Raw genomic sequence first — 16,574 nt, forward strand, 5'->3', positions numbered from 1 at the left:
ATCCATGTGCATCTTCAATAAACCCTAGACGCGTAACACTTCCGGTCACTGTCTCGTTGTCTTTATACTCAAACGCCAAACCCTAACCAAGGAATTGGGCTTAGTACAAATCACCAAGGCCCACATGACTTCTCTTATTAATCCAAAGCCCACGTGGCCTTTCCATCACACACATCACGTATCCTCAGCAGCTCACGTACCATCACGTTTTTGCTTCAGCTATACCATATCATTCTGCACATACTTGTCTCACAAGTAATCACCAAGTTCCAGCATCTATATAAAGCTCAGTCAACATAACTCAACAATCTCTCCCTTGTTTTCTGAGTTTTATAAACCAAACAACATCTAAATATGCTCCGCACGTTCCATTAAGCAGACTGCTTAAAGATCAATCTTCTTCATTCTCTCCCTTTTTATTTGAGTGTGTTAACTCAAGCTCAACTTTGAAGGCATCAAACGCTCTCCCTAGATTATTGCATGACATTCTCTCCCTGCTTGAGTGCACACTCACATAAAACCACCACGCTTAGAAGTAGAACACATTCATACTTTTGTCTCAACGTCACTTTCCAATAAATTCTGCGTAAAACTGATGATCACTTAGAACTGCTCTCCCAACATCAGTTAGAAACAGCTGTCGCCAATAGAACAGGATCTGAGCCTGACGTACGCACAGAACAGTCTCTTTCAGATGCAGTAGCAATTCTGAGTAAGATCTTTCCCATGCTGCACTTGTTCTCTAAAACTTCTGCTTGCCTATTAGTGACGAGCTTTCCAAAGCGGAACTCTTTTCTATGAGTTCACAAAACGTAACAACTGGCTTCTTTGACCTGAAACTATGGAGACTTGGAACGTTTGAGAGATTCTGATCTAAAGACTTCACTGAATTATACATCTCTGCAGTTCTTAGCGTAGGTGATGTTGTTGTTCCTTCTGGAGATACAAAAACTTACAAATCACACACTGAAGCTTAGATCGGAACTACTGCAACTGAATCCTCTCAATTTTTCTTTACATCCATCTTCCCTTTCATATTTCATGATCACTCCTAGAGTTTCCTCTGTCATCAAAAATTCATGCATCTCAAGATGGTTGCAAGCTCTCTTCTAACTGATACCACAATTCTCCAGTGATTCCATTTATTTCAGCCAATTTCTCATGGTTTTCTGGCGAACGTTTAAAGATACCTCCAGACCTCATGATTCCTATGAGCAATCAGCACAAATCAGAAACTGCAGATAACTTTTCACAAAACAAACCCATTCGCTTGGCATCTCCCTCGAAAATTCACACACGCCATCTTGCTTTAGTTTCTGAAAATATCTCCTTTTGCATCCTTGTTCTCGCTTTTACATTCCTAGCTCATGACAATCCTCCATTTTCTGCAAAATGTTCATATATCATTCCTTACATCACAAGCTTTTATCTCTTTCATCTCTGAGTCTACTGATACATACATACGCCACAAGTCTTCGCCATACCATTACACCTTGAATATCAATAAGCCATCTGATTCTTTCACCAAGGTTTGCAGTGTTGAGAATTACGAGAAGTCTTTACTCCACTGAAGCCACCTATAAGCTTTGATTTGATTCTCTAGTACAATCAATCTTGATTTCAGGAACACACAAGCATCTGGATTTTAGAGATTCCAGTGACCATAATAGAGTTTTATTCTTGAATTCTTCATCTTTGTGAAATTTGCAGGCTGTTACACTCGCTCTTGAGTCTTGACATGACTCACATACTGCAGTAATCAGCTTTCCATGTTACCTCATAACCCTTTCATGCTCTTTTACTCCAACTCTGCAAAAACCTGCAACCATTCTCTGTTTAAGTGTTCTATCAGCCTCCTTTAGACAACATACAACTTTCAGAAGGAGATGCGATCTTGAACAAAACTTCCCTTCTCAAATTTGTCAAACCTTTCTCTGTAATTAAGCTGCTTTCTGCCGGAGTCTTCACACAGCATATTCCATTTCAAACAGTAGACGTAAGATTTCACAAACTAGAGCAGAAATAGATTCTTAAGTCTCAATCTTCTCTCTCTTATCAACTTCCAATCTGGCTCCTGTGTGTGCTCTCTAAATTATGTCATTGCCAAATATTAAACATTGCACATTGACATGATACTGCCTCAAGTGCAAGTATCAAGAACGACCATGAAACTCCAAGTAAGTTAGACACAAGACATTGTGCATCCCCATAGGTAACAGTCTCAGTGATGTGATCAGAAAAAATTGTTGAAGTCGATAGAACAAATATGCTTTTCCACAACGTGCAGTTTTCTTTCTCTAGCTCTCTGTTTTGCTTTCTCATAAGTTGTTCTTCTTGCTTAGTGCTCTAGCCAAATTGAAAACGAGATAACTTTTTCTTCTTTTCATCTTCAGCACCATACCCAGAGATGCATTCTTTCACGCTGACGGCTTCGACGAATCCCATCCGCTCAACACAGCTTCACAAGATTTATATTGATTAATAAATGTTTGTCTCCAAGGAAATACGTCAAAACTCCGTCTTGTCTTTGATGCTACCAAAACTGAATCAGACAAGATTCTTCCTTCTCTGCCTTTTTTTTTTCTCTCTCACTTACTGATTCCCTTAATTTCTTCAGAGCCTGTGTTTTGCTCGCTTCTCATTTTGATCTCAGAAATTTTCAGCCATTGTCTCTGCAAAACCTTTCACATCTTTAAGAATCCCTTCGGTTTTTCAGGTTTTACAACCAACAACAAAGAAAACATCTCTCTTCTCACATCAAGAACAACAACATCTTCTTTTATCCCATCAGTCTCAACTACGTAGTCATCTACCTCCTCTGAGAAACTGCCTATCTATGGACGCTTCACGTGAGCACGCTGTTTCTCAAACCTCTTCCACTGTACGTACTAAGCTGCACGAGTTGCTTAAGCAACAAGCAACATCCCCCCTTCTTTTTTTTTAACTTTCCCTTGATTAAAAACAATTTTCTCAACTTGAGACTCCATATCTCGGCAGCAAATCAAAACAAAGATTCCACTTGCAGTAAAAAGGAAACAGATACTTGTATCACCAAAACAGACTTGTGTGAGGATACTGAACCACACTAGCAGCGGAAAACTCATTACTTGATTCTGATTCTTGCAACTATCTCTCATTCATGCAGTAGTACTATCTCAGTGAAGCCTGAACAACTTCACACATATCTGGAACTCTCCTTCTCTTTCTAGACTTTTAAATTGACCCCAAGGTAATTATAATGATCAACTGCTCAATCTGCTGAACGTCTTTGACAATGACTTCTCCACCTTTAGTCATATTTCTCTGTTTCTTCAAGCAATCTTAAACCAGAACACGAAGACAAAACTCATTGTGATGAATTTTTTTTTTTTTTTTTTTTTTTTTTTTGATCTCAGTCTATGTCTCGTGTCTATCTTTACATGCCCATACGAATTGACTTAAACTTATTAAAGGTCTTGTGATTCCATCAAACAGTAAAACAAGAATCAGAACAATGGATCACTTATCTAACTCCTCTTGTAACTGCAACGTATTCTTTACTTTTCAATTCACAACCGACAACTCACTCTGATCTGGTGATCTACAAAATACACAAGGCTCTAGCTCTCCTTAGACACATACAAACCAAATCTCTTGAGAACTGTAGAACCCAGAAATTTCTTCAACTCCTCTGAAACAGATCTCACACTGAAATTTTGAAGCTCTAGAACTGTTCCCAGCCCAAGTTGAAGCGCCTCAAATAAAACACAAACTAACCGTTGGAATCACAATCCCACCGTTGAAATTCAAGACAGTAGCATAATGAAGATAGTCACCAAGTTTAAGCTCAATCGGATTACGTTTGAATCTCAACACGTTGCCTTGAAAGACCCATCTCAGAACATATTTCTGCATATTTCTTTTGCACTGAGCTCAGCTTCAAGCTTAGCAGATGTCTTGATATAATCAAGTCGCAGACACACAAGAGAACTTTGTAAGGCTAAATTTTTCACCATATCCATTGCGCAGACACTTCCGGAGCTCGAGGCTGACCGTACGTCGAAGCAGACACCTTCCGAAGACGTCTTAGTTGCATTCTTGACTAAACCAAAATCTGACCAGGCATGCTCTCTGCTGTTCTCTCAAATCTTTCTTCTAACGAATTTTCTATGTTGCAGTACAGCTCAAGCTAGTGTATCTCATCAATAATCCAGTACCATAAGCTTCGGTTCTCAAAATCTCATAGATCAACAGATTTATCTTTTAAACTTGCCACTGCAGTAACAGATCATCTTCACATGACGCCTAGTTTGATCCTTCCAAGTGTCTTAACTTCTTTTCTGAATCTCTTGTTCAATAGGAGATCATAGTTCCAAAGGATCTTCTTCACGGCCATGGTCTATCAATGTTCGCAAGCTCCGCCATTGTAAATATTCCTAGAGCCTCTTGAAACAAACATGAACTGCTCTTCTTTTAGTAACTGATGCTTCGAAAACCAGTTTCTCTTCAACTGCAGCTTCTCAGTTTCTGCATCTAAGGTGTCGAAAAAGTTCAACACGGACAGTGTTCTCTGTTTCTCATTTCCTTTTTCTTTCAACAGAAACAAGACCTTAATTAATTCTCCACAAATTTACCAGCTTTTGAAGGCTTACTCTCAGATTAACGCCCTTTCTTTAATTTGATACTCAACCACATAAGCTCAAACCGATCTCTTGCATCACAAACCTTGATAGCTGCATAAACCCTTCATGTCCATCTACCATCTGACACATGAGCACTGAACCCAAATCTGCTTTGCTGTCATTTTCCAGGTTTTCTCTTAGTTGTTCTGTTTCTAGAAACTTCGTTTATGTTTATCACTACATTCTGATCTTTTGATTTGCAACGGATGCAGCTCTAACTCTTCTTGGCTCTTATAATTCAGAATCAACTCATTTCTGTCTTATGAGAATGCAGCTCCACCTGTCTAGAGTGATTCTCGAGAAGGTTGAAGAAGCTAGCACCATGAAGTTCCCAACCAAATTTGATAATTTCCTACGAGACGTTTCAATGGTCTTTGGTAGAATATCGGAGTATGAACTTGTATTAGAAATCATTTGAACACTCTCTTCAAGTCATTCAATCAGGTTTATGAGACTACAAACACCTGTTGTATCTCGACTGACCAATTTCTAACCATCGTTAAGACTCAAGCCAACACATTTTTATACGTTCCTTGATCTCCAAGTTACACACTTGTAACCACCAAAAACCTTCCTTTTTTTTTTAAGCTTCAACTACGACCCGTTTATTGCTTGGAAAACCTTGCCTCATGCCATCACAACTTCTTAGTATCAGCTGCCACAATATAATGCAGATTCGGCATTTTCACTATGTGAACAAAATACAAGAGATATTCTCCTCCTCTTTTACAGCGAACAATGTATGCAGAAGCTTCGGAACCATATGTTCTCCTGATCGTATAGTTACTGAGAACAACACTTCATGTCGTTTATCAAGATTGTAGCCATGAAACTCCATACTACTTGGTCGCGTCACCAATTCAACTTATCTATTAAGCTCAGATACGTGTCTCATCCTAACCACAAATCCTTGATCTCTTGTGACTACTTCACTTACTTTTATATTTTTTTTAACTCCTTTTCTGTTGCTGCCACCAGTGAAGCTAATGCATTACGAACTTATGATGTATCACACCTGCCATAACAATTATAAACACTCTGTTTTTCTGGTCTGCGTATCTGACTAAACTGCTACAGCATCAGTTGTTTCTGTCTTTTCAACCAGTGGGCTTTGACGAAAACCATCTTGAATAACTCATCCTGCTTCTGAAAATCTGTTGACACAAAGCCATTGTCTTTCCCAGTGACATTACTTATATCGTAGTTGTATCTTCTGATATCACCAAGATTCCCGTAGCTCAGAACACCAGACGCAACCCACATACTCCATGATGAGTCAGAATTTTATCTGCTAGCAACAAACTCTGTGAGAACGATCTTTCATTCTTGTCTCATGATCTTCTTCATACTAGCCACAAATCCAGGATCATACCCGAAATAAGATGAATCTCTACGAGCACCTGCTCTGATACCAATTGTAAGAACGGATTTGTGACTAGTCTATGTATTTTTATGCAAATATGTTAGAGCGTAAGTATGTAAGTGCATAAACTAAAAACACATAGAGATTTGTTAACGAGGTTCGTTTCCTACATCCCCGGGACCATGTCCAGAACTCATTCACTAGATTAGATCGCAACTACAATTGCTATATGGTACCAACACACACCCGTGCCGACCATTCTTATCTAGAATTACAATGATGAGAGCAACTACTACTTATTGTCTTCTCCGACAAGTATAGTTCTCTATAACAAAACTACCAACAGATCTCCTGACTGTCTGGTAGGACGACGTCACACACATCCATGTGCATCTTCAATAAACCCTAGACGCGTAACACTTCCGGTCACTGTCTCGTTGTCTTTATACTCAAACGCCAAACCCTAACCAAGGAATTGGGCTTAGTACAAATCACCAAGGCCCACATGACTTCTCTTATTAATCCAAAGCCCACGTGGCCTTTCCATCACACACATCACGTATCCTCAGCAGCTCACGTACCATCACGTTTTTGCTTCAGCTATACCATATCATTCTGCACATACTTGTCTCACAAGTAATCACCAAGTTCCAGCATCTATATAAAGCTCAGTCAACATAACTCAACAATCTCTCCCTTGTTTTCTGAGTTTTATAAACCAAACAACATCTAAATATGCTCCGCACGTTCCATTAAGCAGACTGCTTAAAGATCAATCTTCTTCATGGGTAACATAGGTCCGCTTCAGCATTGTTGACCACCATTGCTGCCTATTCATGAGCAAGACCATCTGATGGGAAACTCTTGTTCACCATTTGAACTTTCCAAATATTTCTTCCCATTCTATCATAGATTATGCACTGCTTTTCTTTAAACAGTACCTGGTACGGTGGTACCCGTTACTGATTATTTGAGGAACACTTAAGAGGTTCTTCCCCAGCTTAGGAACAAGAAGAACATCTTTTATGATTCTCTTACCTTCTTCGTCATGACTCATGACAGCTATGTTTCCTTTCCCTTTTGATAGAAGCACAGCACCATTTCCCACACATATTGGAATTGATGTTTGTATTGAGATTTACAAACATCTATTCATTTGGAGTCAAGTGATTTGTACATCCACTGTCAATTAGCCAACCTTCGGCATTATCAAATCGTTTGTCTGTGATAGCCCTGATTAGGGTTTGATTATCGGAGCGGATCCATAGATGAGTGACGTTAAGAGAGATAGCTTCTTCTTGTTTAAATTTATAATTTATTATATGGTCTTAGTAAAGAAAATATGTAAAATGAAAATATGTAAAAAATAATATTTTCTGATCTTTTTATAATGACTAGCGACTGTAATATATTATTTTGTTTGAAGTTATTTAGTTCAAAGTAAAATAGCATAAGTAGTTGTTACTAATCGATTTAATAAAACAAAATAAAAATTAATAGTCGTAAAAAAGTTTTATTAGTTGGAATCTTAAATACTCGTGTCATAGACTGAGCTTTCTTTCAAGAAATGTTTAAAAGTGATAAACCTGAGAAAGTTGATTAATGCATGTAAAAGCACCACCTGAGAAAGAAGATGATGCATAAGAAAACTGTTACTTTAAAAGTAAGCAATCATTAACTGGTAAACTGGAATAAGAAATTTGTGTACCTTCCTATTAATCAACGACATATCAACCCCAATATCTTTCTCTTTTCTTAACATTTCAAGCTTGCCAAAATTGTTGTATTCTAGTTTGAACATCTCTACACTGATTTATCTTTAACTCCGAACAATGAAACTGGAAATTCGACAATGGTTGAATTGGAAAAAGTAAAGGGAGTATCGTCCGAACTCTCACACCATCTATACATATACAATGAAACTGAGAAAACAGGAACTAAAAGAGGCATTCAATAGGAGATTGTGGGATGAATGTGATTTCTTGATTGGTTATATGAATGATTACGTCGATTGCGTTAAAGAAGGAGAATTGTAGAGGCTATATTTTCCATCGTCAACATCGAATACAAAAAAATCATATAAACCAGTGTTTTGAAACCCGACCTGGACACTGAATCAGATGATTTACCGAATCACTAGATCGTTGGATTAACCGCATATGAATTGCGGGTTAATAAATAAATTAGTTTTTATATAATAATATATTAGTTATGAAAACATATATATATAAAACTAAAGTTAAGAAATTTTAAGTGTACATACAAAATATTAAGAAATAGTTAGACTATTTAAAAAAGTTGTCACATAAAAATTATGACATCTAAAAAATCAAGAAATTTTCCAATCCAAAATAAACCAGAATTAAAACATTATTGTAATAAATTGTCAATAACAAAAATAAACTAACATCAGATCACATCAACTAATTTTGTTTTTCTCTAAATTTTAAAACTTACCAACAATTTTTTTTTCTAAATTTGTCACTTCATCATTTTTGGGATATTTTTCAGTAAGAACATTCTCTAATTTATTATAGTCAATCTCGCCAGGTTTTTCTTCTTCAACAATCCAAACTCTGTTTTGTAATTCATATGATCATATGATTTTATTTTTTTTATCTGTAAATTAAAAATGTAATGATTTGTATTAAATTAAATTAAATAAAAAATAAAAAATAATTTACTCACCTTTCTTGCCAAAGTAAATTGTAGTGTAGGGGAATGATAGTCTCATCGTGCTTCAGTCTATTATACGGACGTGCAGCTCAAGCACAATCATGACTCACTTTTTTTGTAAACATAAATTGTAGTGTAGAAGAAGAGGAATACGACAATAAAACTGAAATTTCAAAATTTTAATTAGAAATTTAGAATATAAAAAATAATTTCAAAATATAACTTAAACTAAAAATAGTAAAAATAAAAATTATCTATTGGTTCAACCAGTGCTGCAATTAAACCCAAACTCGATTTCTATTGGATCACAGATTTATCAGTTCAATTACGGATATGGGTCAGATTCAAAACACTCTTATAAGCCTGGACATGTATCAAGAAAAATTTAACCTCTCCTCCCCCCCCATTTATTTCACAATTAATACCAAAATTCATTAAATTTAAATTGAGAAAATATTTTAATTATTAAAAAGAAAATGTCACATGACATTTTTTCTCTCAAGAAGATAAAAAAGCCTACTTTATTAGTATATATATAAAAGACTATAGAAACTAAATACTCATACTCAAATGCTATAACTAGTTACTTACTGTTCTCGTTTCTTTTTATGAAGCGTTTATACCCTCTTTCTAGAACAAGGATAAATAGATCAAAGCATAAAATGTGTAATCTCATAGATCAAAGCATAAAATGCCTCAAGTCGAATGTGTCTTTATCTCTAAGAAAAGATACAAATGTGTTTTTGTGTGTACCACCCATAAAGAAATTAGGCATAGTGTCTGGAAAGAACGAAACTCTCATCGACACGTCAAAATTATTTACATGAATACGAGGAATACCTTCTTTTGATAAGGAGAATAGGAGATGACGACTAGGAAGATTGATTCTGGTTTTTGGCACAAGGTCTATGAGTTGAATTTATTCTTCGAGCTTAGAAAATAACATTTTGATTTGTTAATCATTCATATGTAACAACAACCTGTGACCAAAGAACTTTTGACGAACGTTCAATTCAAAACAAAATTAATCAGTGGACAAGTCTAACACGATTTTAGACCAAAAAAAAGTCTTAACACGTTTAATATTTATACATTCACTTGTAGCAGAAAAATGTTTTCCGTTGCTGTAGCGACAAAGAAAAGTGAAAAATGTTGACAGTCTTGCCTTTGCCTCTGAATTGTTATCCGCGGGCCCCGCCTCGTCTAATTTGTTAATCATTCAAATGTAAGAACTTTTACTGTTACCAAAGAACTTCTTGTAGCTTCAAAACATAAAGTATGTATGACGTCAGTGGTGAAGTCATCACCAACATGGAAATTTACAATCTATATATGCTTGAGAATATCAGCAGGTTAATCCATATCTCTTTTTCTCTTACTTTTCTGGAGACGAAAATGCAAACATCAGCTGCGTCAGCAATAGTTTCAGGAGCTATAGCTGTTCTATTGTGGTGGATATGGAAAACTCTAAAGTGGGTTTGGTTTAAACCAAAGATGCTTGAAAGTTACCTGAGAAGACAGGGCATTGCCGGAACTCCTTACACGCCACTCGTCGGAGATATGCGAACGAACAATAGCATGACAAACGAGGCAAGGTCCAAACCCATCAAACTAACGGATGATATCATCCCACGTGTCTTGCCTTTCTCCTCCCACATGCTCAAGACTTACGGTATGTTTCTTGATTCCTATCTGTTTTTTTTTTTGAGCAACTTGATTCCTATCAATTAAGAACTTTATAGAGATACCGAATACAAGAAAATAATTGCTGGAAAGTAGGAGGAATTAAACACTTAAATTAAACCCCTAAATTAATTTTTAGGAATTCTAGAGAAAAAATAAGAGAGTTAAACCCTTAAATTAATTTTTAAGTGCTTTACCAAATTTTTCTTCTAAAAATTTTATAATAGTATTTTTGTATATTATAATAAATAAAAAAATATATACAGAGAAGAGCCTTTGTAGTTTAATATTTTACTTTTTGGTATAAAAATATACATATATACAAATTGGGGGCTGATGACAAACAAACAAAAAAGATTGGGGCCTCGGGGACAAAAAATGGGTCCGGAGAGTACCTGGTCTACACAAAATTAAAGGTGTCAGGTTTTGTATCTTGATGTGTCTTTGAGCAGGAAGAACTTTCTTTACATGGCGTGGAACTATACCAACCATTACCATTACGGATCCTGAGCAAATCAAGGAAGTGTTCAACAAAGTTTATGATTTCCCAAAACCACATACATTCCCTTTGAGCAACCTTATAGTCAGTGGACTCTTTAGTTATGATGGTGATAAATGGTCAAAACACAGAAGAATCATCAACCCTGCTTTCCACCTTCAGAAGATTAAGGTTTTGCCTTTATTTTTCAAGGTTTGGAGTTAGGTTTGTGTGCTTTATGTTTTGTATCTGACCCAAAATGTGACTTTTGTTTCCATGTATAGAATATGGTACCTGTGTTCCATCAGAGCTGCAACGAGGTTATTGACAAATGGGACAGGATAGTCTCGGACAAAGGGTCATCTTGTGAGGTGGACGTTTGGCCTGGACTTATGAGTATAACAGAAGATGTGATCTCTCGTACTGCTTTTGGCAGCAGCTATAAAGATGGACAGAGGATATTTGAGCTCCAAACAGAACTAGCACAGCTCATCATCCAAGCTTTTAGTAAATCTTACATCCCTGGATATAGGTAACAAAAACCTCACTTTCCTGGCTTGAATCTTGGTCTTAGAACCTCAATAACGTTGCTCTTTGTTTGTGAAGATATCTCCCAACAAAGGACAATAGAAGGATTAAAGCAGCAGCCAAAGAAACTCATGATATACTGAAAGGGCTCGTTAACAAAAGGTTACGGGCAAGAGAGGCTGGGGAAGCACCAAATGAAGATTTGTTAGGTATACTTCTTGAATCGAATTTAGGGCAAGCTAAAGGAAATGGAATGAGCGTTGACGATGTGATAGAGGAGTGCAAGCTGTTCTACTTTGCCGGGCAAGAGACAACTTCAGTACTGCTAGTTTGGACAATGATTCTGCTAAGCCAACACCAAGACTGGCAGGTTCGTGCACGAGAAGAAGTGAAGCAAGTGTTTGGTGATAAAGAACCTGATACAGAAGGGCTTAACCATCTCAAAACTGTAAGTAAAACCAAAACTTTGAAGTCACTATACTCTGGTTGTGTTTTTAATGTTTTTTTCTGAATGATATGATCCCTCGCAGATGACAATGATAATTAATGAAGTCCTTAGGTTATATCCTCCAGTAACTCAGCTGAGTCGAACCATTCACAAAGAAATGAAGCTAGGCGACCTGACGCTACCAGGTGGCGTTCACATCAGTCTGCCTATTATGCTAGTCCAACACGATACCCAGCTATGGGGTAACGATGCAGCAGAGTTCAAGCCGGAGAGATTCAAAGATGGTGTCTCAAAGGCAACAAAGAGCCAAGTCTCCTTCTTTCCCTTTGCTTGGGGACCAAGGATCTGCATTGGCCAAAATTTTGCCTTATTAGAGGCAAAGATGGCAATGGCATTGATTCTACAGAGATTCTCCTTTGAGCTTTCTCCTTCCTATGTCCATGCTCCTTACACAGTCTTCACCCTTCACCCAGAGTATGGTGCTCATCTCATCCTCCACAAGCTATAGTTCCATACCAGAGCAGTAAAAGTAGAACTCAAACTCAAAGGCTCTGCTCACCAGATCTTTCCTGGCTATTAAATAATGTTCAATTCCATTATAACTTTATGATGATGATGATGATGATAATAAAAAAAAAAAAAAAAAAAAAAAAAAAACTTTATGATAATATCAACCGTTTCATGCATTCAAAGTTTCTACATAAATCATATATATAATGAGCCACTTTACTCTTTCCTAAAGGCATCCACGTCAGATTTTTATAAATGATTGTGGGACCCACAGATATTTTTTTTAAATTATTTTTACGAGGTTTAATGTTTGTTTGTTATTTCTGATAGTTTTGTGGGCTTTTATGGATACTTTGTAGTGGGCCATATATAAAATTCGAATTGTCTCTACAGAAAGCATATTAGTCGCCTTATGTTCCATCAAAACGACACACCTCACACACGCATACGTAACTTTTATACTTCCCAAATTAAATCGATAATCTGTTCATCTTCCTCTGTTGCTACATCTCCCAGTTCTGTCCTATATATATATAGTTCATCGGGCCGTATATCTCATATCTTCCCAGAGTTTTTTGAACCGTCGCAGATTTCATCTCAGCCTCGAAATGTCATCCTTTCGTCATCTGTTTTTCATCCCTAAACAACTATTGATGACTTCCTGACGGCTGCTCCCGTGATCAATCTTCAGAAATTCATGGTTAGGAAGTTTGACCATCTCCAAGCTCTTGCAAAGACAAAGACGAACTTAGAATCCCTGGTAATATTAAAGTATTTTTTAAGATTGTCCCACCCACATAACTATTCCACCACCATCGATTTGTATTTGGTTTCTGATCCGTTTTGGCAGTAATGTATGTTAATTTTTAAGAAACCAATGATTTGATTTGTCTTTTTCAAAAAAAAAAGAAAAAGAAACCAATGATTTGTTCTTCAGTGCTCTGGTTACAAATTACTAACCCTGGGAGGACTTCAATGATTTGTTGGTACATTCAGTTACTTAGAATCCGAGGGGACAGAGCTTACTTATGGTTCTTTTGATCAAAAGGTGCGTGATTGGAACTCTGAACCTCGCACTCATATATATGATTTAACAATAATTAATCTGAGTTTCTCTGCAACTGATTACTGATGCAATGAGATTTCAAGTGGTCTATCTGCAATAGGTTACAAGTATATCAATTAAGTATAACAAATAAGACTCTTTGGTGTTTGTTACTTTGTTTTACTTTTTTTTTTGAGCAACACTTTATTTTACTTATCTCTATGTTTTCTAATATTTGTGTACTGTTTTCTCTGTGTTTATATATGATTTTTGGGGTGAACTTAAGATTCTCAGGTTATAGAAACATCCAAAGGAAACCTGTTAGTGAATTGGTTGATCATATGGAAACATCGAAGTCAAAGGAGGAAACAAACGACTTGGTAGCAACCAGGGAGATCTCATTACAGGACAAGTCCCATACAGATATGCAAACAGCTGTTCCTTCTGCAGCAAAGGAATGAAATCTATAGAAGTTACTACTCTAGAAGATGAGTACGACAAAAAAATTAATTCATGGGTCCAAGAAAAACAAAAGCCAGCGAGGAAAGGGGGGAGTCACTGAAGCAGCTGCAGCAAGCAACTCAAGAGGCTGATGAAGCGAGATCATTCTGAACTTGCTTGTGAAGAGCTGCGAAAGTTTCAAGAAGAAGAAGAGGAAGAAGAGGCTGGACCAAGTACCATGGAGAGCAGTTTGTTTGCAGCTTAGAAAGAAGATGATGCTGCTAAAACTTCAAAGAGGTAGGCATTATATGTCGTTAAGGTTTTCAACATCGAACATGCTTTGAAGGAAAACAATGTTGATTAAAAAAAAAAAAAAAACAATGTTGATTGTCCGTTAAGCCAAACAATGACCCTAGATGAGTAATATGAGCTTAGCAAGTGTGCTCACGAGACTGAAGAATAAGCCAGCACAAAGGTTGCAGCAGAAATTCTGAGATGTGAGGAAGCCTAAGAAACAGAGATGAGAAGCTAAGAACGGTTGCGAGAATGAGAACGTGAAATAAAGCAACATGATTTGTACTAATTACACAAAGAAGGCTGTTCACTACTACAAATAGTTTCTTAAAACTGCCTCAACATATCACCATCAGATCAGAATAAAAGCCACTGTGTATTTATGGAGGATTATGTTCGCTTTTAAGGTTTAATAACTATATATATTTGTCAGGTTCAAGCCAATGTTGAAAGAAAATTAAAGAGCCATGAGTTGGCTTCAGCCACCAAAGAGTTCATTTAGTTTGCACTATGCTTTCTGGTTTGCAATCTGCAGACAAACATGCTTCTTAGTTGTTTCCTCGCTTTACTTATAAATTGAAAAACTGCTCACTGTAGGCATCTGCTTTGTTGGCGTCACCCATCTTCATAGTATACAAATTCTCTGTTCACTCTTTTGGCAAGTCTTTTATAACTAATTCATTAATTTAACTGTTAAGTACATTACCCTCTACCTGATAAAGATACTCTACTTCATTTTCACCAGATGATGTATTGTCTGTTTGTTATAATCTTCATTCCAGCACAGACGAAGAAGCCTACACGACACTCTCATCGGCATGGTCGTCTTAGGGCCAAAAGGGATCATTCTGACGAAGTGAAGTAATATGATTTGTACTGTTTCCACTGAGAACTACTAGAGCAAAACACAATATCACTTTCAAATATTTATACATAACAACAATGTCATCTATCCGACCCCGCGCTTGCGCGGGGCTACGCCCCTAGTATCTATATGAGTACAGTTTCTACATTATTTAGTAACCAGTTTTTCTTTACCAACTAGGAGTATCTTCAAAGTTTTTTTTTTTCTCTAAACATAAATATAGAGTAAAAGTCATTACATAAAATCTAGAGATAATTAATATTATTCTAAATATAGAATAACACTATTTATTTACTCTATTTTTAGAGTTGAACAAAATGACCACTCATCTTTTATATGTTTTCATTTTCTACCAAATAAAATTATATAATATAAAATTTTCCCATTTAAAATACTATATTTTATATACTGTTTATTTTTATTATGTGTTGTAATAAATTTTTGATTTTGAAATAATCATTTAGCTGTATAAATATTGTAATTCTGGTGGTGTATTGTTATAAAATAAAATAAAATGAAAGGGTAATATTTAAATATTTGAAAGGTTATGGATTTTATAATAATTAAAAAAATAAATAGCAAATAGTAGAAAATATAGATAACTTTGGAAATTGGAGTAAAACTTTTATCTACTTTTAGAGTACTATATTTCAGATTAAAAAATAAAGAAAACTATTTAAATGGTTTAAACTTATTATTATCAATCAAATTATAAAAAAAATCATTACAGAAATTAAAAAATTTACAAAAACAGATGTTGCATCATATGATGAGAATTGAAACACGAACAAGCTAATTATCGAATTCTTTTGTCAAACCCTACTCATAAATAGATTATTACTCTGTTACATCATAAAATATATTTAAAACTCTAAGAAGATGAATCGAATTAAATGAAGTTATAGAAGTTTAACTTTAATCTTATTAAACTAAAGCGGAAAAATCGTTCTCCAATTTGAAATAAAAGATGCAATTTGACATACCAAAAAATGAATATTTGAACTGATCCAAAATATCATATTTGAGATCAAATATCTAATAAGATGAAAAAGATAGAGAACAATCTTTTGAATTTTACTTGAAATCATTTATCTAACTAATTATTTAATTTCGAATCCCGCCACTGGTGAAATTAACATGGGGTAATCATCAGTTTCCTATAGATGCTTTCGGCGGACTTTTTGGCGAGTAAAACCCAGATTTCCGAAACGGTCATTAGATGCTAGTCGGTAGTTTCTTGGAGCATCAGAATACCATGGTCATCAAAAAATCTTGGGTCTAACTGGTGACCAAGGAATGAAGAGAAATAATACATTCTTTAATGTTCCTAACAAATTTTACCATTCATTAGGAATAGTCATTCTTTTTCATTCCTTCTCATTCCTTTTATTGTAGAGAATTAAAGAACAAATTTATTCCTCACTAAATTTGATATGGAATAACCGTTCCTCATCATTCCCATAATTTTATTCCCATCAATTTTTTTCCTTTTTGTTCCTACTATTCCTGAGATGGTCACCAGTTAGACCCATAATATAAAAAAATAGATGGAACTCAACATACCATACATGAAACAATGCGA

General features: G+C 35.8%; 1 protein-coding gene across 1 annotated transcript; it reads left to right on the forward strand.

Annotated features, from left to right (window-relative positions):
• The first annotated feature begins 9,978 nt into the window (after positions 1-9,978).
• Positions 9,979-14,237, forward strand: LOC108855732 (cytochrome P450 72A15). The gene is made up of 5 exons (XM_018629734.2): positions 9,979-10,372; positions 10,836-11,053; positions 11,146-11,393; positions 11,468-11,837; positions 11,920-14,237. The coding sequence occupies exons 1-5, from the start codon at positions 9,979-9,981 to the stop codon at positions 12,343-12,345; spliced, it is 1,656 nt and encodes a 551-aa protein (XP_018485236.1). The 3' UTR covers positions 12,346-14,237.
• Positions 14,238-16,574: the final 2,337 nt, after the last annotated feature.

The sequence above is a fragment of the Raphanus sativus genome, chromosome 1, assembly GCF_000801105.2.
Source record: "Raphanus sativus cultivar WK10039 chromosome 1, ASM80110v3, whole genome shotgun sequence".
NCBI classification, from domain to species: domain Eukaryota; kingdom Viridiplantae; phylum Streptophyta; class Magnoliopsida; order Brassicales; family Brassicaceae; genus Raphanus; species Raphanus sativus.

What these genes read in the sequence shown, in the direction of transcription:
- LOC108855732 (XM_018629734.2), top strand. Translation starts at nt 9,979, where the DNA reads ATGTATGACGTCAGTGGTGAAGTCATCACCAACATGGAAATTTACAAT. An exon ending in CCACATGCTCAAGACTTACG is followed by an intron (nt 10,373 to 10,835) that starts GTATGTTTCTTG and finishes GTCTTTGAGCAG; the next exon opens with GAAGAACTTTCTTTACATGG. An exon ending in GGCTTAACCATCTCAAAACT is followed by an intron (nt 11,838 to 11,919) that starts GTAAGTAAAACC and finishes GATCCCTCGCAG; the next exon opens with ATGACAATGATAATTAATGA.